The 21,379-nt window shown below is 33.7% G+C and overlaps 2 protein-coding genes across 3 annotated transcripts in view; one reads left to right on the forward strand and one right to left on the reverse strand.

The window, feature by feature from the left end:
• Positions 1–222: 222 nt before the first annotated feature.
• eIF3e (eukaryotic translation initiation factor 3 subunit e) lies at positions 223–3,650 on the reverse strand. 2 transcript variants are annotated; one of them, XM_071595551.1, is made up of 8 exons: positions 3,509–3,650; positions 3,274–3,390; positions 2,802–2,963; positions 2,602–2,724; positions 2,280–2,512; positions 1,868–2,197; positions 466–700; positions 223–310 (listed from the first exon to the last, which is right to left on the reverse strand). In XM_071595551.1, the coding sequence occupies exons 1-8, from the start codon at positions 3,596–3,598 to the stop codon at positions 284–286; spliced, it is 1,317 nt and encodes a 438-aa protein (XP_071451652.1). In that variant the 5' UTR covers positions 3,599–3,650; the 3' UTR covers positions 223–283. The 2 variants fall into 2 exon arrangements, with proteins under 2 accessions (XP_071451652.1, XP_071451654.1); XM_071595553.1 differs by having other exon boundaries at positions 447–700.
• A 44-nt stretch (positions 3,651–3,694) lies between these two features.
• The window catches only part of Neos (nuclear receptor coactivator protein neosin), a 29,780-nt gene continuing 12,095 nt past the window's right edge, over positions 3,695–21,379 (forward strand). The window contains exons 1-5 of the mRNA XM_071595584.1: positions 3,695–3,861; positions 4,172–4,362; positions 4,467–4,574; positions 11,073–11,265; positions 18,450–18,620. Of these exons, the coding sequence (XP_071451685.1) occupies positions 4,197–4,362; positions 4,467–4,574; positions 11,073–11,265; positions 18,450–18,620 (638 nt within the window). The 5' untranslated portion in view covers positions 3,695–3,861; positions 4,172–4,196. The remainder of the gene's footprint in view (positions 3,862–4,171; positions 4,363–4,466; positions 4,575–11,072; positions 11,266–18,449; positions 18,621–21,379) is intronic.

Here is a 21,379-nt window from a genome sequence, read left to right on the forward strand (position 1 = left end):
TTACTGACTCAAAACAGTGATATAGTCTAAATTTATAATCAAGGCAACCATCTTTAATGCCTTATGGGGAAAAAAATACTAGATAGTATTAAGTCGGCTTGGTCAACGTTAGACCCATACACCCCCAGCCCATAAGATCCAGAAAATACAGTCATCTCTCATTACCATTAATTTGTCTTTGTTATCTGAATTGTGAATGGGTAATAACCAAAGAAAACTTCATTTTTTTTATGACAAGAGATTTTATTATACAAAAATCTCAAATTTTTACAGTTAAATTGCCTTAAAATTCTGGAGCACCCCAACGATTCTGTAAAGAAATAAACACACCATTTAATTAAACTCATTCCATTTAAACCAAATAAATGTCCATTTCAGCAGCCACTAGAAACCAAATCACAATAAAAAGCAATAATAATGGATAAAGAATAAAAAAATTATCTTACAATACACAAAGCCACTCACATCCTGATTCCTTGCTTTGAGTTTTCTTTCTATTAGGGCTTGAAGTGCTTCGGATCTTACTGAAAGCGAATCAATTTTTTCTATTAACTGCTGATATGGCGACAAGGGCTGTGTCCCCATTACAACGTGCCCTAGTTTTGAATCAATTTTTGCATCAAGGCGAGCGTTTCTTATCAAATTTACAATCCAACACTCGGCTTCCTCTGGATTCATATTCAATTTATCTGCAAGCATTCTGAAACACAATAAAAAAATAATCACTTGTAATAAACTGCATTAAAATTTGTTGAATTAAGATGCACCACAAACTACAATAACTGTTACTGAAAAAGTCTGATTCTCAATACAAGCATTTTACCATAGACAGTCCCGTAACAAGAGGAAAAGTGTTAAGAACGAATTGTACAGGGACTGAATTGAAGTTAACTGCACTTATGAACATGAGAGGATAGGGGAAGTGGGCATGAAAGTGGTGGAGTAAAAGAAGGAATTGGGAAGAGAAGGCCGAGTGATTGTCAAGGATACCATCTAGGGAAACTTTTAAACATCTTGCATAGTCCCACAATGCTCCTTTTGCCCTCCGTATGTTTCCTTTCTCAGCCCTTTATACATTCAACCCCCATGATGCAATGTCCAAAATACCAAGTCCTTCCCTCCCTCCATATTCCTCCTAGCACCTTCCAAATGCCACTATGTTACAACATCTCCTCCAACTCATTCCTTCTCCTTTGGAAGACCAACTCTTGGAACTATAAAATGCAACACTCCCTATGAAAGGTCTATAATACTTTTCTATACATCCCTACTCAAAATGTGGTCATGATTATCCTTTTAACTTTCTTTTGCCAATTGATTAATTCCTTTGGTTCATATTACCAATCCCATTTTCAATCAATGGACTGCATAACTTGGACTTTTACTACATTATTTTCAGTATATTAATAAAAAATATCATGATGATTTGGCTGTCAAATGAGAAATGAAGTGTTTAAGGTTAGGGAAACAAAGAACTGGAAACTAACATTAATTTTATCTTAGTACACTAAAATATTTGGCTTTATTCTGACTGTGCTTATCTGGAAATACACATTGAGAAAGTTGTGTTAAAATGACACTTATTTATAAGTGTATTTAAGACATGCGAGATAAAGGGTATGAAATACTCTCTCAATATCCATTACAGTATGCCATACACTGTTTGAAAATATGATTTTCCAAATAACAGTGACAATTGCATTTCATTGTGTTAAAATATTTTCTCTGTTGTCTTTTAAAGCCTTTCAATCTTTTTTGATCGTTTAAACTGAGTTTCAAAAAAGTACTTACCTATTTCAACCAATGTCAGAGAGAGTACACGATTCGAGGATCATTAAACAAATTACACAAAAAAGTATGCTCTTACCCAATACTGATGCATTGATGAATTCGGCAGAATGTTTCGAATATCATTAGCCTGGCATTCTCAACAAACTCATCCAGACACGCAATAAGGAAGAAATCATTGAACAGGACTGTTTGACATTCATGCAGTTTTCTTCTTGCACCATCAAAGTCAAAATTGACATAAAGATGTTCCAAGAATTCAGTAATTGGGTCCCTGTACGTATAGGACTCCTGCTGGATGACTTTCACAAGATCCTTCAGGGCACTCCTCCTCGCACGATTGATAATAACAGCAGTTGCCAAGTACCGAAGAATGTGTGGACACATGGTTTGGATGGCATTCAAATAGCTAGAAAAGGATCCATAGTATAAGTCGACAATAAATGAACGTTTCAAATGAATCACTACATGGATAAGAAAATAAACCTTACTGTGGTCTGTACAGAAACATCTCGATAATTAAGTCCCGCCCTTTCACATGGTTGAAGAACACAAATAATGACCAATGAATCAGCCAGGTGCGTTGCTGAAGGAGTTGTAAGGCAGAACTGAATGTATTTCCATCGATGAACTCACGTAGTTTGTTCAAGTCTTCCAGAGCTGTGTCCCAGTTTTGAACCAGAATTTCGGATGCTAGCTTTCCCCATAATACGTTCAGATAATTCTAAAAATGATTAACAAAAAGGCTAACTGCAACACCAGGTCATTTAAAATGTTTCGCCATAATACGAAAATAAACGAAAGTATAAATACCTTGTCTGTGGCTGGCATAACCAACATGTAAAAATATAAATAGCTGGTAGATACTGAATAATTTCCACATTCGTACCGATACTTGGCGAGCTTGTACATTCCCTCCATTAATTCTATTTTAAACTGTAAATAAATTGGATATTAATAAAACTTGGGTGCATGTTATAATACGGCGAGCAAGTCTATATGTAAATACCTACATCATAATCCTTGGTTAGATAATTGAGGAGAGTTTTGGAATCTTTCATGGTCTCCATGGTTTTCATCACATCGTCATTTGACATGAGCTTCAAGATAGGCGATACTTCACTCTGCAGTTCTTGCAATTGAGCAACCACTTGTGCTCTTCTGCTTTTCAGGCTCTGAAAAACTTAATAATTAACTCAAGCAAATCAACATAAATGTCACAACCTAAGTACTATTCCACAGGAATACGAAACCCTTTTGATGGAAAAACTTCACTTTTTGTTGAGACCATGCCTTATAACATTACTATCCTTTCTCCTTTGCCTAATACGAAATTGCATTTCTAATTTAAACCTTTCAATAGCTAGGGACAACGTAAAAACTGTATTTTGGCACTTTGTTATTCATTTCCGCCGACACAACTTTGAAAACTACTTATGGCTATACTGGTAAATAAAGATAAGTGTCAACACCACATTACAATACCTCAGGGACTTCTTGCAAAGGATAGAGTTGTTTTCTGATGTCAATTGCATAATCCACCATGTTAGTCTTGCTGAGGATATCCAGTTTTCCTTGCAGTAATTCATTTTCATCATATATCTGCAACATTATCATTTATATTAAAACCATGTTGTGATGGTAGTGCACTGCCATCCAATGCTCTTTCATCCAACGAAGACACTGTAAACACCAGAAAGGAACTATCCCAATCACTCACCTGCTTAGCAGAAAGAAATTCTAATAAAGGGAATACTAAATGCCGGTCCAAATACTGTCCCATACGCGAAGTTAAATCGAACTTCGCCATGATTGTTGGACGTCGTAACCACGCTTCAGGGCCGAAAAATGTAATGGCTACGTAGCGCGTTCAATTGAGCAACGGAAAGCGGCGTGCGATCAACGTTTACATACGCTATTGCAGCGAAAAGACGAAGTTTGAATCACAATTAATTGTAAACTTATGTGAATTGGGTAATTATTAATTTAGCTTTATAATCAAAGTTCAATTTTCTACACAATTTGGTCGGTTATTTAAAATAGTTTGCCGCCATCTAGCTGAATATCCTACGGGTAAGAAAAAGCTCTATTTGTGTATATTCAGTGATACAAATTGTTTATTTACGAGTTAATATTATTATATCACTTATTGCAAAGGATTATTATGTCGAAATGCATATCGTTTCTTCATTTTTTGGGTTTTCTATCACATAAATTGCTAATGATGGATATGACTCACACAAAACGGTAGTAGGCATCTTTTGCATTGCTTGAGAGCCTTGGAATGTTTTGTGTAATAAGTGGAAATATAATATTTTAACAGTAAGCCATAATAGTAATTGACTGATAACCTTTTAATTGTTATGGAACCTTTATTTTCCAGGCGGAGGACATAGTATTTACTCACAATGAGCTTCAGAGACCGATTTAATAATGAAAATTCTTATTCGGAAAGAATGCTAATGCTAGACCCTTCAACAGCAAAATCTAGAATTTTTGTAGGAAATATTCCTGCGGCTGATATGACTAAGAAAGATCTAGCTGAAGTTTTTTCAAAGTATGGTTCAATTGTCGGTAAGAGGCTGATAGAATTTGGAAGAACTCGCATTTACTGAGGAAGTTGTTATGACTTGAAATGGTGCCTACGTTAGGTTTTTACGCAACTAACTTAATTTTAGGTATCACCTTAAACAAGGGATACGGATTCGTGCAGTATGAAGATGATAACAGTGCTTTGGAAGCCATCAAGCATGAGCACGGGGCTACCTACCGGGGCAAAGAAATGGGTGAGCAGAATGTTTGATGAAATCTATTGCAACATTCCAAAGCATTTAATAATGCAAAACTATTTTGGCATTATATGTTTCAAATTCTTGGAATGCAGCAAGAATTTTGTTTTTTTATTACTGGTTTATGCAGCTTATTATAGAGGTTTACATAATTAATATTGGCGTTATTGTTTTCGAATTGCATGCAGTTCGCATTTGTCATTATAAGGTGCAATACACACTCAGCTGTGAATATCTGTTCAAAACCTAAGAAATTTTATTTAGTACCCGAAGTCCACTTTTATCTGAAGGTATTTGTTCAAAATATGTGGAAGCCCCTCTATTCCCTTAACAATGCATGTTTTACATCGCCGGAAGCCGTGTATTTTATATATACGTCATTAGTCATAACAGTTATTGAGGCACAACATTGTTATTGTTTGTTACAACGTTATTAAGGCCAGTATTTTAAATATTGTTGTCTTTGAATGCACATTTGCATGAGTCTGTAGGATTTATCTTCGCCATAAGTCTTATAGATGTTCGGCCTAAGATAGTTTGAGCTATTTCTTTTGCTTATTTTTCCTGTAATTTTATTTCAATCTGGTGTGTAATTGGAAATTTACGACATTTTTATTTGGTCATGTGTACTCAAAGCTCCTGGTATATCACTAGTTATTATTATTTGAAACCTTTGTTTACCCAATTCCAATGTTAATTAAGAATTAAATCGATTTGCACTGTGATCTGATACTTCCCAGTTGGGTATCATATGCTAAATACCCGTTTTTTACTAGTTAAGGGATTAAGCTTCAGTATTGTGATTTGTCTGCATTGATAAATGACCTTTTATGATTATAAATTCATATTGCAGAGTATATCGAATCAATTTGGTAAATTTCATTTATATGTTTTAATCTTATCTGATATTATAAATGGAGTGGCATCTCCATGCAAGAAAACCAAGCATTGCTTTTAGCACTCACAAAATCACTTACATAACTGGTAAATGAAAAGGGACCTTGCCATTGTTTGATTGTGAATAAATTATTTGAGCTTTATTTTCAGCCCTGATTACAACTACTTCACAGTCAATGCGATACAATATAGTAACAACTTTATGTAATTTTTATGGTTTATAGTATTTCAACAGTGACATGGCAGTATCATTACACATTTTCAGAATTAGTAACTGCATGCCTGGTGCAGTTCAGTTACTAGTTTTAGGTTTTCCTATTACAAGACTTGTTTTGGGATTGGAATATATCACTTGGAATTCTTCCATCTATATTGTATGACCATATAACTTTTTAGAGACATTCATGGCAAAACTGAATTTTTGTAGGGCAATGAGTATTGGACATAAGAAGTCTTTCATTACTTTGGTACTTGATGGAAATTTTTCTTCGTTGAATGAATTGAAATGTACATTAAGCAATGCACAAAAATAGGCACTGTTATACTATCAGTATAAAAAGATAAAATATTACTACTTTGTTTAAATGCAGCAATGCACTATGTGTACAAATTTGATGTCTGAATGAAGCTTATGAGCTTAATGTAAAAAATTAAATGGATGAATTCCAAAGAAACTGCGGGAGATGCCGCAACAGTAACTTTTAACGGAGTCATCCGCTAATGTGCATTTCAATGCAACAATTTCAGTGTAAAAATCATTCCAGTCAAGGCGAATGATTTTTACACTCTGAAATTGTTGCATTTAAATGGATGAACTAAAATTATGTATGTTAATGCAGCCATAACTTGTTTCCATTTTGTTTTCATGACTAAGAATTCAGTATTGCCTATTTGAAATTAGGCACATACTTTTCTACTGATATATACATATTTGCAGTGTTTAACTCTTACCCTATTTCCCATTTCTCCTTAATTTTATAAACAGCAGAAAGCTAGAATCTAAAAAGGCTCCTGAAACTGAATGATTACTAAATATTTGGGTTCTGATCAATGTGTTGTAATCATCCATTGGCAGCAATATATCATGTTAGTGGTGTTAACACTCTGCACAAATTATCACATTTTATGTTTTTATAATTAAGTTGCCAAAAGATCAAAAGGTAAAAGTGAGGGTGCAAATAAGCTCATTAGCTGGGGAAGAAGGTCTTGGGAAATTCCATTGTCATTTCAATAGGAAAGCATCTATGGCCAGTCAGGCAATAGAAGTGAACTGCAATTGAATTATTTGAAATTAAGTAACATGGAAGCAAGGGTAATTATGTACCCTGTGCTCCTTGTGAGCTCTAGCATCTCACTTATCATTGCTGCTAGGCGATCATTTTTGTTGTTCCTTATGTTGACTTGGCCTTCATGCATGAGGTCTGTAAATTAAGTAATGAAATTGGCAATGTAGCATTCGATCTGGCAACACTGGAGGTGCTGGGCTTGGAGGGGTGGTAGAGAAATATGTGATCCGCCTACAGTACAGGTTAGAACTCGCTCGAGTCATTTGGTTGTCCATAGCAATTTTTTTGTGAAACCATGTTTTCTATTGTGTATTAAAAATGAGGGACATCAATTTCGAGCAAAGGTGTGCTATCAGATTTTGCTGCAGACTTGGGCACAGTGCAAGGGAAACTCTTGCTAAACTTCAGCAGGTGTACAGAGATAGTGTTTTGTCAAGAGCCCTGGTTTGTCTGTGGTTTACGGCATTTTCAGAAGGAAAAATTCATTCGACGAAGAGCTACGAAGCTGAAGGCCTTCATCTTCAAGAACCAATGAAAATGTCGACAGAATCCGGGATCTTGTGTGTTCAGAATGGTCGGGGAAGAGTTGAATTTGGCTCACACCGCCATTCATCAGATTTTGACCAATGAATTGGGGATGAGAAAAATCTGCACAAAAAAGGTTCCAAAAATCCTAACAGAGCAATTTCAATAAACAAGTTTTTGGTCAGTAAAAACATTCCTGTGGCTCCTCAGCCTCCTTATTCACCTGACTTGAGTCCTTGTGACTTTTTACTCTTCTTAAAGTTGTAAAATCACCTCAAGGGAACTCATTTTGGGACAGTCGAAAACATTCAAACGGCTGTAACCGACCAGCTGAAGGCTATTCCAGTATCGGGGTTCCAGCACTGCCATGAGAAGTGGAAGAACCATCTCCAGCACCATGTGGCTTCTGAAGGAAGTTATTTTGAGCGTGAAAATATAACATTGTAATTCTATTTGAATGAAAAATTTTTTTTAATATGTCTCATTGCTTAATTTACAGACCTCATATGTATGTCATAGTTCATTATTTTCTTGTCAAAGTTGTATTTATAATTTTACCACGTAATTTTACAGTGGTAAAATATAAGATATGTCACACAAAAGCAAAAATATGTGTTCTTACATTTCGAGAAATGGTTATAATTAAACTATCGTCTTTCGTACCTTGACGATAAAAGTTCATTTAGGTCATGAAATCAGCTCTTGGTCAAAAAAGATTTTAACCTAGATTTTAGCATCTGATGTGAGTTGGTATCTTTTATTTGCTTTATTTATCTGCTGGTAAGTGATCATAAATTTTAATGCCGCCATTAAAGGGTCCATGAATGACTAATTCAGTAATTGGAATGTTTTTTGATAAAATTTAAGATTTTGTGCCAGAAAACTGATGGTTTGTAATTTATCTCTCATTAGGTATCCAGGTAAAAAGGAAATCTGAGGTACATTTGCTTGTGTGAAGTATTGGTTGGAAATTTTGCTAAACTCACGTTTAAAGATAATGCTAGCTGAACTGGATCAATTATTTAAAAATGGTCATGAATTAAAAATATAGTTTGGGTGGAAAATGTTTTACTTTAAAGAAAAGAAATTTCTTCAGAGTCATTATCCATCAAGAAAGCAGGGTGTAATTAAAAATGCCCGGAGTCATTAATTATAGTCTGATCTTATGTTTGGGCTGCTTTCAAATGTTTTAATGGCAACTATGGGGATCAAATATGAGTAGTTTTGATCTCTAATGTTATAAGTGAGGACAAGGGTTATTTTATGTGCGGAAACTGTAGAAAAGGACACCAGGAATGAACTATGTAGCTTGCCAAAGCCCAGATTTTTTGCACGGGAACTGTCAATAACTTAGTTGAAATGGGTGTGGGAAATCTCACGTTGCCTTATGCAGTTTAGCCTTACATTCTCCCCTGTCTTAAGCCATACTACCATGTTGTGCCGCAAGCATAAGGGCATAACTCTTTTTACAACAATATAAGTTTAAACTATGATTTTATCTTATAGACTTCAGTGGTGTTTCAACCCAACATAAACACCATTCATTTGGTACTTTAGGATCATACTTTCATACAATGTCTGAACTTTATGTCATCCACAAAACTTATTTTTTCCTATCTCTTCCCTGCTTACCCAAGTTTTCACTTTTGCCGCAGTTGTTAAACTACTTCTAAATATCTCTTACTCTGCCATAATCAACAGTTTTTATGTTCCTTTCCGTCCATTGTATGGTCTTCATGCTTCTTCATGCCTACATTTCAAAATACTCCAATTAAAATCCATCGTCTTTTTAAGGAAATTGCCAAACCGACCTTCTGGTTGATTACTGTGTTTATGGTTTTTTTAATATGTATTTGTACCTACCTCTGGAATTTCTCCTAATCATCATATTTCTCTTCCCACATTATTTCTTTTGACATTGGTATTTATTTCTTTTTTACCACCCAACTCATGTTTACTGCTCTACAGTACCTTTCCACTAACTAATGGCTTCCAAATTCTTTTCATAATTTTTATTTCTATTGTTTCGTATTCCATTTATCATCTCATTTCTTTCTCATCTCTCTCAATATCCTGTGTTGTTTTCATCATTTTTTAATTACATTTAAATTATTATTAAATTGCTACTTAGTATTCCTTCATTAAAATACCAATAGAAGTTTCAATGTTTGATTTTATATGTCTTAACTTCATTCATAGCTCATTCATAAAATGTGCCAAGTACGTGAAGTTGTGCCCTTTCACTCGCACTGATAGTTAAAAAGGGGAATGTCAGTGCATGACCAGGCCACCACTAAATGTGAAATGTGTATTTTGACTTTATATTTATGATATATAAAATAATATAAGTTACATATTAATATAACAACCTTGCTCGCCCACAGCTTATGATTATTTGTCCCGCATTTTAGCAAAATTTTTCTAATTTTAATACTTATCAATGCTTTGCTATCTTGTTTTTTGTTTCCTCTTTCAGAAAACCGGGATGATCTGACCCGTTATATGCCTGACCGTTTAATTAAGTCGATAGACTGGCTAGTATTTAGTATCAACTCCATTGTGTAACCCTGGGAAACATAATGAAAGCTTAAAATGGCGTATTAGTGTTTCAAGGGTACATGACCACCTGGTCACTATCAGGCACAAAAATAATTATATTTTGGTTATTGTTTTTACTTAAATATTTTTTTATTCTTTTCTGATAATGAAACATGGTCTGACTTAACACTGTATTAATATGTATGGAATAGAGCACTATTATTGGTAATCATTTCATAATTTTTTTTCAATATTCATTGGTTGAGGAGAGTAGTTTACTTCTTATTCTGGGATAGACCTTCTTAAACTGTGAGAGATGCTGCAACAATATCTTTTAACGCTGTCATCCTGGAAGGAGACAAATGATTTTTACACTTTGAAATTGGTGCATTTTTCCCAGGACAGGTTTGGGGAAATCAGGAAAGAAACTGCCATTTAGTTGCACTTATCAAGGAATTGCAACAATATTAGGATGATTTTGAATGTATTATTGTTAGTAGAGTGCATGACACAATGAGGAAATTCTCTTATCAGTCTTTGGTTACCTAAGTTTACCCAGCAGTCCCTGTGCATGATTTATGTCACTATTTGAAGTAGACTAGAGGAAAACATGCACTAATAACTCAGGAGATTCATGTAGTAGAAATAAATTTTAGCTACTTCATTAGTTTTGGCCTTTGGTTTTTCTGTTGGTGATACAGAACATACCTGTAGATGTATGAACATAGTAAGTGCCCCATTGTAAAGTGTTACCTTAGTTACTTAAGTAATACTTGTCATTTTTAATACTGGATTGTGGGAATCTCATCCTAGTCTTAAAGAAATTCTTCAATAATCTCGTTTTTGGCCTTTAAATGGAGACATCTTTTTATCCTCCAGCTCACTAGTGTTTTGTTCGTCATTACATGAATTGAGTTCTGGCAAAGGCACTGGTAGCCAAATCTCAGAATAACTCACAGAATTTAGAACATAAATTATGTCTCTCTGCTGAGAAAACATCAACAAAACCAGTTAAAAAATATTGTAATAGAAAAAATAACAGTTGAGGCGGGATACAAACAAGAATGGGTCAGGTAACCTAATAACACTGGACTATTTATACAATGTTAAGTTGTATTTTAGTTCCTTAAAGTTCAGTTTTTATTTTTATATTCTGCATTCGTTAGTTACCTATACCTTTCATTTAATTTGTCTTCTCTTTAACATACCAGCCATTCATTCTATTCCTCTATTTTCTTTGTTTATACAGATGTGAAACCTGCTAGAGTGTTAGACAGAGCACATATCTCGAGAGTGTCACCCATGGGGCGTGGTAGTGGATCTGGTCATTCTGGTGAGAAGGTTGAGCCACCGCCTCAATATCGAGCGCCAGAGAGGGAAAGAGAACGGTCACCGATCGAAAGGCGTTCAAGAGAACCGAGGGATTGGAAAGGAGATGGCCGGTGAGATTTTTTAGCACTTTTCTACCTTTGTTGCCAAAGTTTTACTGTACATATGCATTGATATATTGTTTGCCCGAGTAAAATGTTGGTGTGGCAATTCATTATTAGAAAAAATATGTTACATTAAGGTCTTGCTGTATCAATTTGGAAAATGCGGTATGCTAAAATTTTGTTCAAATTGAGCTTTGGCTGGTTATATATATATATATATATATATATATATATATATATATATATATATATATATATATATATATATATATATATATATTAAATTAAGTGCAACATTATACATATATATATATATATATATATATGTATAATGTTGCACTTAATTTAATATATATATATATATATATATATATATATATATATATATATATATATATATATATATATTAAATTAAGTGCAACATTATACATATATATATATATATATATATATATATATATATATATATATGTATAATGTTGCACTTAATTTAAACCATTATATATCAAAATTGAAATTAAACCACTTGGCTTTTCTGGGTAGAAAAAAGTTTTTTTAACTTTTTATTTATTTACTTTATTTTATTTATTTTTTATTTAGTAAATAAAAAATATTTTCTATGTGGAAAAGCCAAGTGGTTTAATTTCAATTTTGATATGAAGATTTTCCACCAAGTGATGCTAGAAACTGTTTTATTCATTATATATCAGCAAATTTTATTGTTATCTTATAATGTTTCAATGAAAACTCATTAGTCAAGATTTTGTCTAAAAAGAGATCATATGGTGTAACCTGAAGAATAATTTATATGAAAACTACTGTTTTCAGATTTACCCATTCACACAGTTTTCATCAAATAATCCCGGGTATTTAGAAATTTTATATACCCACCTTATGCCTTGGAAAGATATTTTCTAAGGATATGATCAAAGCTGATGTTTTAATGATTTTTTGTGTAATTTTTATTCTCTCATAGGTTTTCAGTTGGTCATTGATGAAAAAATAGTCATGTGAAATTCTAATAACAGCCCTCATTTGGTCTCATTATGCCCTGTTCCAATGTGACCTCTAAAATAAAAATATGTTGTGTTATAACTGCTGAAATCAACTTATAGTTTGGCCTTGGCAATGCCATAGCCACGGCAATTTGCCATTTTGAGATAAAATGGTCGCAATTTTTAACAAACTTACTTTCATCTTTCTGTTTAATTTAATGTTTTAAATTTGTTCCCTCAGTTGTCTTGAAAACATGCAAATTTTGCTGAAATATTATTTGGATTATTTTCAATGAATGTGCATTTATAAAAATATGATATGATCCTTCCCGCATGAATCCGAATGAATTATACCTTGATATAGTTTTATTGAGTCTAATTTAAAAACAAACTGAACTGTTTGTCTTGTATATCATCCTTTATTCTTATTACAAAATTAAAAAGCCATAAACATATTAATCAACCCAATGGTCGGTTTGGTAGGTTATGTTAGAGTTCAACCAGTACTAAGCCCTATAAAGGCATGTGAAATTCACACATCAGGGTAGGGGGGCCGGTTACTTTCCCTGTGCCAGTTATGGTTTCGCAGGATGATCTGGTACCCAAAAAATGACATAGCTTGGGTGGAGCTGCAGGTGTCCAAAGAGGCTTGCCTGGGAATTGAACCCAGGTCCTCCGGTCAGTAGTCTAATGCTCTACCCCTGGACTACCATGACCCACTTTATATCATTAACAGTTACTTAATATTCTCAGGTACTCACTCAAATTACATAACTTGTAATAAAGATTTTTGCTTGAAATATTAAGGGCAATCACAAACAACTAAGCCCAAGGTGAACCCACCTTGTCAGACACTAAACTATGAACTATGCAGCCATGGACACAATCCCCCCACCCACAGAGGTTGGCATTTTTGATTTCTTAAATTGTATCTGTTTATCATTTCAACTCATTTTAAAATCAATTAATAGACACTTTTCCAACGTACAAAATCTTGAATTTAACTGTTATGCTTTATAAAAACTTCCATGTTGAATTTTCATGCATGCATTTCTAAAGATCAATTTATCCAATTGTTGTTACTACCATCAAAAGACTGAAATACTCATCATAGGATGTTAGAGCAGTATTACTGTGTAAACAGTCAAGTCTATTTAATCTGCCAAATTCAAGATGAAAGTGATGCTGGATTATGGTTTTTTTTGGACCATGGATGTTAAAGAGGAACTTATTTCATTCTAATATATCTCAAATAGTTAATGCAAAGTTTATTGACTTATCCCATTCCCCAATATGGACCTAGGAAATAACTCTGAATAAGTTGTTCCAAAATTCACCTAACACACATGTAAATGTCAATCAGTCAAAAGTAATTAACTATTAAAGAGTAGGTTTTGGGTAGTCCCGAAGAGCTATGCTGTCCAGTGAAGTTCCTTTTTTTATATATCATGACGATCAGGGATGACCCAATTCTTTTTTAACAAATTAGAAGAAAATGTTGAGAATTTGATATGTAAATCAGAAATATGACATGGGCATGTGGGGGGAATTCTAAGGTTTAAGGTGGTAGTTGAGCAGAAATCATTGCTTCTGAAATGACCCCGAGATCTATGCTGACTTTTCCTGTTTCCTGGTGTCTATTGTTGTACGTTGTCACCTCAAAAGTTTCAACTATGATGTCCACCTATCCATGTAGACCATGTGATAATTTGTCAACCCATATCTATCACCAAATGCTGATGTCTTCAAGACTGTTTCCATGAGAAATGAATAATTTTTTTTTCTCAAACTCAAGTGAAATGGTTTTTTACTAATATTTTTCTTATTGTGCCTTTGAAGAAATTGGTTTTTTATGACTACATGGCTTGAAAAATACTTAATGTGTGCCTTGCAAAGTTAATATTTTACCCTTTGTAAAACATATATTCTACATACATATTACACAATGTTTTTGATTTAATAAACCTTTGCCAGATTGTTGTCTTGGAAAATGGCCATGTTATTAACTTATATGTGGCATTCTAAATTCATACACAAACCCTAAATTATATTTACCATGGAATAATTCTCAATAGTGGGTCACACTAGTCCAGGTATAAAGCATTGGACCACTGAACGGAGGGCCCAGGTTCCTGGGCAAGTCTCTCTGGGCACCTGCAGCTCCACCCAATCTATGTGATTTTTCAGTTACCAGATCTTCCTGGGAAACCAAAGGCATAGAGAAAGGAACTGAACCCCCTACTTTGATGTGTGAATTTCACATGCCATCGGGTGTAGTACTGGATGAACTCGATCATCACCTACCAAACTGGATTGATTACAATGTTTATGGTTTTTAACTCTCATTGATCACAGAATAACGAACTCTTGTCAAAACCATAAATCTAATCATGATCTGATGAAATCTGATGTATCAGATGCTGTTTTTGTCATAATTTTGTCAATATCATTGTCTGACAGCACCTTGGTTTCATATGATACATGCCCATGAATTCATGGTCTTGTCATTAATACACTCCCTGGGACTAGCTGCTAAATAATCCAAATATTCTTGGTAAATGCACATTAATTTTTAGAGAATGATCTCTTATTGTTATAAATATTTTTTTCTTTTTACAATATTTGATTGTTTATTGTGTTGGTTAACCTTGCTTGATATTTGATTGTTTATTGTGTTGGTTAACCTTGCTTGCAGTAGGTTGGTTAACCTTGCTTGCAGTAGGCCCTTAAAGGGCTGTAGAATTTTGGTTTCTCCCAGTGCATGATTCCTGCCAAGTCTTTGCTGGTTTTCCACTGGGTAGGAATTTAAGTTTCCAGTATTTTGATGGTGAACTCTGTGATCGACCTCAGGGTAAACTGTCAATGCCTGAAGAACAATAGCTGATTCAGTCATAAAGTGTCAGCAGCTGAAATCCTAACAGTGGATAACCTACCTTAGAGAGGTCTCTGTGTATCAGTCAGGTTCAGTTCAGGATAATGATGAATATAGCGACCTTTGAAGTAATCGTGATTCACGAAGTGGCTTTTGGCATATCTCTGTTTTAAATGGAGAAATGCAAAATATTTCAAATTCTTTTAATAATAACGATTCATTTATTTTGAGTCATTGACATTTGTTATCCTCAGCATTGGATTCAGATGATCCTGATTCCCATTATAATCAATGAAATATCTTAGAAGATCAAGTTCAAGATACTCTAAGGCTTCTTTGACTTCAGCTCAGTTATAGCCAGAAAAATTAAATTTACATTTCAGTGAAATTTTGGAGCAATTTGTGCCCACAGTCATATAATGGGGTATGTTGAGGTTTGCAAAACAGAGATTCATGCGGTATAAGAACATCTTTAGGGTTGTGGTGGTCACAGCAGAGGCCATTTTGAGACAATGGTTCGACTGTTACTCACGGTTGTGGAGATAGAACTGCCACTCCTCAAGCTTTGGAAGAAGGCATCCATATTAAATGAGTTTTTAATTTTCCATAAACTTTATTTTACGGTACAATGCGTTTCACCTCTCCTGGTGAAGTACAACTTCCCCTCTCTCCTCTGTCTGAAGGGTATAAATTCAACAGCTGTATTCAACTTGTACCTGATGATGCGGCAAGTTGGTGAAACGCATTGTACCATAAAATAAAGTCTGTGGAAAATTACAAATATATTTAATGCGGACGTCAAACAATTCCACGAGGTGAAGCCTGGAATTGTAAAGTATATTTGGAAGAAATGGCTGTCAAAGATGTTTCACCTTCTTTGATTTTCACTCGTCATCATCTGCATCCAGGTGGATCATGTTTCAGGTTGAATGATTGCCATTAGTTCTTCGTCAAATTCTCATTACTTGAACCATTGATCGTTTGCGGTCCCTTGTCCTTACCGATCGTCGAAAAAAAACTGTTCAAATGATAACTGATGAACTGAATTTGGGGAAATCAACAGTTCACACTATTTTAACCAAACATTTGGGTTTTAATAGAATGTGTGCCAATGGCAATTGGATTTTCTAGTATTTGGAACATTTGATTGTTAAAAACTCAAGGCTCAGCATCCAGTTATTTTGAATAGAAATACTGTGTTGCACTTATCTTTCTTTTTGCAAATATTTAATTTATTTTCTCCAATTATTTCATAACATCCCCTACCACATGTCCAAGTGAATCTAGGGATATAACATACATGTAGAAGTATTTTTCTTTTACCTTGCTTAATTATTTTTGCTGTTTTTACAATAATTATGATTGATTTCCAGATTTCATTATGGCAGTAAGAGTATGCCATTAGTTCTTTCATTTTTAATTACTGTTAAAACAGATAACTAAAAATTATTGTCTAAATTGCCTTGTGTTTCCGAAGGTTTGGAACCGGATACAAAATGTAATATCGGTTGTTGTAAAAGACATTAAGTCATTTGCATAGATCACTTTTGCTTTCAGGAACGGCTAAGTAAAGACTTTAAATACTCTTCACAAGACTATTGTAAAGGACCAAACAAGTATAAGGCCATACTAGGTATTAAATTTAGGAACCTTCTGATGAATTTGGATGGCATTCATTTATCAAAGGTAATTTATTGAATAAATGATGTCATGTCTCCATGTTGAAAAGAGCACTGTTGAAATTTGGCTTTGTCCAGTAAATTTTCTGGTTTTATACTATTTGTGTTTGAATGATTGTATGCAATTCCAACATGTTGAGATAGTGCACTCCCTTTATGAATATTGCATGGAATGTTTTCAAATATGCTCCTTAGATTCTGATCTTGACCTTCTTAGTCAATTCTTCAAATTATTTGGTGTGTATTATTGAATTGTCCATTTTCACATGAAATTGGCATGTATGATAGCATTGTCACTTTTATTTCAATGTGTCCATTGGGCGTTTATGGAAAGGTTTGTTCATCACTTTGTAAAACTAAAATTCTTAAAATTAACTGTTTTGAGAATAAGGGAATTAAAAAACATCAGACTAATAGGAACTCTGCGACTAATTCATAAACAGGGTGGTTGTGTATGCCTCGAAACCCTGGGTAACTCTGACATGCTTTTTACAAAGCTGCTAATTTTTGTTACTAATTTAGATTATCTTGATGTTGTTCCACGCTTTATCTATGGTATGGAATTGGATGGAACATATTGTTTCTATTAAAATGCCTTGATATTAAAAATTTGGGATCCTGGCCAATCTGCTTGACCATGTAGAAGTAAAGGTGTCGGAATGTTGAAGTTACATTCTGTCAACCTTGCAAATTAACTTTATCCCTGTCATTATTTTACTAGTTTTATCTTATATGTCATGTTCATTCTATGCTCATGTGCAAATGAGAAGTATGCAAACATTATCAAAACAAAATATACGCCAGGAGGTAAATGGTTTCCCGCCTCATTCTTGTAATTCAAATATTATACCTACAATAGTAATATCAATAAATTTTGCTCAGTTAAGATAGAACTAAATACGATTTGTGTGCGAATATTAAAGCTGTTACAAAAACATGAAATAACAAGTATTCCAAGAGAAAATGTATGGTCATTCCATATTTTTTTTCAAATGATATCATTTGTGACCCTTAAAAATTAGCCCTTTTTTTAAGATTTGTGTCATGAAATTTTAAATGTGATTGAATCATAGCAAAATGGAAGAGTAAGAGCTTCTTCTACATCCTGTCTTCTTCGATGCATATACTGCAAATTATAGCTTTTTTATGTACTGTTGGAATCCTTATTAATGTATAAGTAAATGAAATATGATCTGATGTAGCTGCAAATGCTTTATCCAGTCTTAAACCAGGTATTTTTCAGCTATTGTTAAAAGAATTCCTATAGATTTTAATTTCTAATAAAAGATAGCCATTTGGTTATGAAAAACTTTTGTTTCTCTTGATAATTCAAATTTTACAGTAATACATATTTCCACTTGTGTATGTACATGTACATATGGCCTTGTAAAAAGTTTATTTAAGGTTGGCTTATTGTTTGGGAACCATGCTGCAGACTTCTATAGTGCATAATTGGGATTTTAACTTTTTGTTTCAAAGTTTGGCTTCACGCATTCCATTGGAAACAATGATATGCGAACTTCAAAAAGGTTGTGTGTTTTTGCATTTTTTAGTTCAAACCTCATGTTATGCTGACTGATTTTGAGAAGGGCTTGTGGCTAGTAATATTTTTTTTTTACAGAAAGCCCTTATTTTTGTCCTTTCAGATATGATGGATACGGCCAAGGCAAGGGGCCAAATGGCAGAGATCCATATTATGCACGGGACACAGGCTTTGGGGGCAATAAAGATAAATTTTGCCCTCAAAGAAACAGCGGTGGAGGATCTGGTGGAGGTGGAGGAAGTGGGGGGAATGCTCCTATTATGGCTGGCTATGGGTTAGTCTGTTTTAAGGTTTCTCATTCTAATAATATGCATTGTAGCATTGTATTTACAATCTAACTTCTATGGATAAAAATACAAAAGGAGTGGAAAGATGCTTTGAGTTTGCAGAAATGTTAGGTAAAATGTTCTTGTCAAAGACCATGGCTCTTAATTACATGTGAGACAGATAATATGTGCATTAGTAAAATTTATGTTGCAGGAAATTTGGGTGGTGAAGTAGATGAAAAAAATTGAGTTTATGCTAAAAATAAATAAAAAGTATGATATTAACATCCAGTAACTTTGGGTCATTTCATATGGTAGTTTGCCTTCCTCAAATTTTCTGGGGGTCAAAGGAAATGTGCCAAAGCTGCCCTCAAGCATAAGACAGAAAAAATGACCCTTTGTATCTGAAATATGTACATGAGCTTTCACCAAAAATAATAAACACTCCCTAGTACTGGCTTCCGATGGGCTTTTTGAAACTGAATAATGTGTTTATGTAGCACAATTGTATCCAGTTCTGTGAGATGTATCGTCCCAAGAATAATCCAGCTTGAAAAAACAGTATGGCTAGATTTAAATCTGTGGACAGAAGAGTGGGAATTTTGATCAATTAGCACGAGTCAACGAGTTTACGAAATCCATCCTTTAATTACATCATTCCTAATAGGTTGTTACTTTTTAAACTTTTGATAAAACTCTTCCTCCAAGGGAAATTCCCCTTTAGATATTCTGGTAAAAAATCATTTTTGAGTTAGTGGAATATGTATTCAGACCACAAAAAAATTGGTGTATAATGTGTAAAGAACATCAGTAAAATTCAAATTTCTTTCACGATCGATCATGAAATTACAGCATCTTGGAGAAAGCTCTCAAGCTATGAAAGCTTCCCTCTTAGAACTTCATCATTTAATGATCACCAAGTTAAATTAATTTTTTTAAAAGAATTGATTTATTTAAATCAGTAAACCAGAGATTATATAACTTATTTAAACTAATGAAATCGTATGATCAATGTAATTAATTATATCGTAATAAAAGATGCATCATTTCACTTCAAAGTTGATTCACGGATCAAAGTTTGGTTCAGCAGATTCAGTCCAGTTTAACGATAATCTTAAAGGTAGGGAATTTCCTAGCAATTATTATTATGCACTAAATACTGTTTGTACGTCCTCTTTTATGCCCACCATTATTTCCTTCTTATATTCCTTATATCTACTATTGACCCTACCATGGAATATAACCTTGACATATCGGAAGGGCTTGCACGTTACAATGATCCTTTGAGGTCTCCTGGTAGGGACAAAGATAATTGCCTAATTAATAATCCTGGTAGGGTCATTCATGCCAGATATGTCTCAAGGCAGGAGTCAGACAAAAGGTAATCCACATCATATCTGTTCTGCAGTGAAATGACTGATGGATGGCATCTGATCCAAGTAGGACAGCAATATAAATGGTGTTATCACATTTAAAACACTATTGTGGAAGGCAGCAGGAAACCAGATCAACTATTTTTCCTATTTTAAAATGGATGGAAACTAGTCATAACTATTTAAAATTCATAATTGCAGTTGTCTAGGTCCTTTGTCACAATATTTACCATGCTGGAAACTAGTTACAAAGGCAAACTATTCATCCAGTTACCTATGATGTAGGCTTCAAGATCATATGGGTATAATTTTTGTTGTCTGTGCCTTTTTAACGTTTATTTTTTATCTAATTTACTAGGTAAATTTAATTATTCTTTTAATATATATTTTATGTTTTAATGCGATATAAAAGCCTCAGAATTCCTCCTAATTCTATTGAATATTCTAACTTATCCAGGGGAGTTATTCCAACTTAGATGAAAGCAAAGAAATCAGTTTTTTCATTCTTTGCTCAAATTTGTGTACAGTTTTGGCTTCCAACTTGCTTTATTAGTTGTTTTAGACCACTAATTACAGTCATTTACTAGTAGTAGTGTGAAAAAAACTGTAATTCTTTGTGAAAAATTAGTCAGCAGTGCTTGTTTCAGTTGTGAATATTTCAAACTGGAATGTCTCAATGTCTACATTGCTGAGCATAATACATTCTCATTTGGTATTGATATAGGTCACACATCAGGGATACCTGAATTTTCTTATTTCGTACTGCCCCTGTTATTTATTTTATTTAAGATATTATATTTCATCCATTTCATTTCTTCCAAATCATTTTAATTTGTGACGTCCATTACAGTCTGAAAAGTAATGCACTTCATCTAGTATTTCTGAGTTATCATTGTTTTTTATACTGATTAGATACCCATCAAATTTGGATTTTTCTACTCTATATTCACGCTGAAATTGGCTTGAAATATTTCATCAACTTTTATGCCTAAATAAGCTATAATGCAAATGTCCCATTTGATCTCTTGAATATGATATTTAAATGTTCGTACCACATTTTACTGTTGGCTATTTGCATCAGATGATTCAATTAATTTAATATTTTCCATGTAAATTTTCTCTGTCCCACTAGTGCAGATTGACATTTTTTGCCAGTATCGCCGGACAAACATGTGTAGTCATAAGAGGAATATATTTTGCTTCAGATCCTCCTTAAAAATTGTGAATGTTAATATCATATTTTCTCTTTTATAATTAATTTTTTGTTACTATTAAACCATGTGTGAGTTAAATGTTATTAGTAGTGTTTTCCCTCCATGGTAATGAAATAACAAAAAACTGCAGAAGGTGCCTTTATTTCAATTAAAAAGTTACAATTACCATCGGAGTAACAA

Source organism: Hetaerina americana, unplaced genomic scaffold, assembly GCF_022747635.1.
Source record: "Hetaerina americana unplaced genomic scaffold, ioHetAmer1.1.p SCAF_7, whole genome shotgun sequence".
In the NCBI taxonomy this organism is placed as follows: Eukaryota; Metazoa; Arthropoda; class Insecta; order Odonata; family Calopterygidae; genus Hetaerina; species Hetaerina americana.

Excerpts from the sequence above, each read along its gene's own strand:
- eIF3e (XM_071595551.1), bottom strand. The coding sequence starts at position 3,598 with ATGGCGAAGTTCGATTTAACTTCGCGTATGGGACAGTATTTGGACCGG. Across the intron at positions 2,964-3,273 it reads CTTTGCAAGAAGTCCCTGAG|AGCCTGAAAAGCAGAAGAGC; the intron begins GTATTGTAATGT and ends TAAGTTTTTCAG. Across the intron at positions 2,513-2,601 it reads TTATGCCAGCCACAGACAAG|AATTATCTGAACGTATTATG; the intron begins GTATTTATACTT and ends AATCATTTTTAG.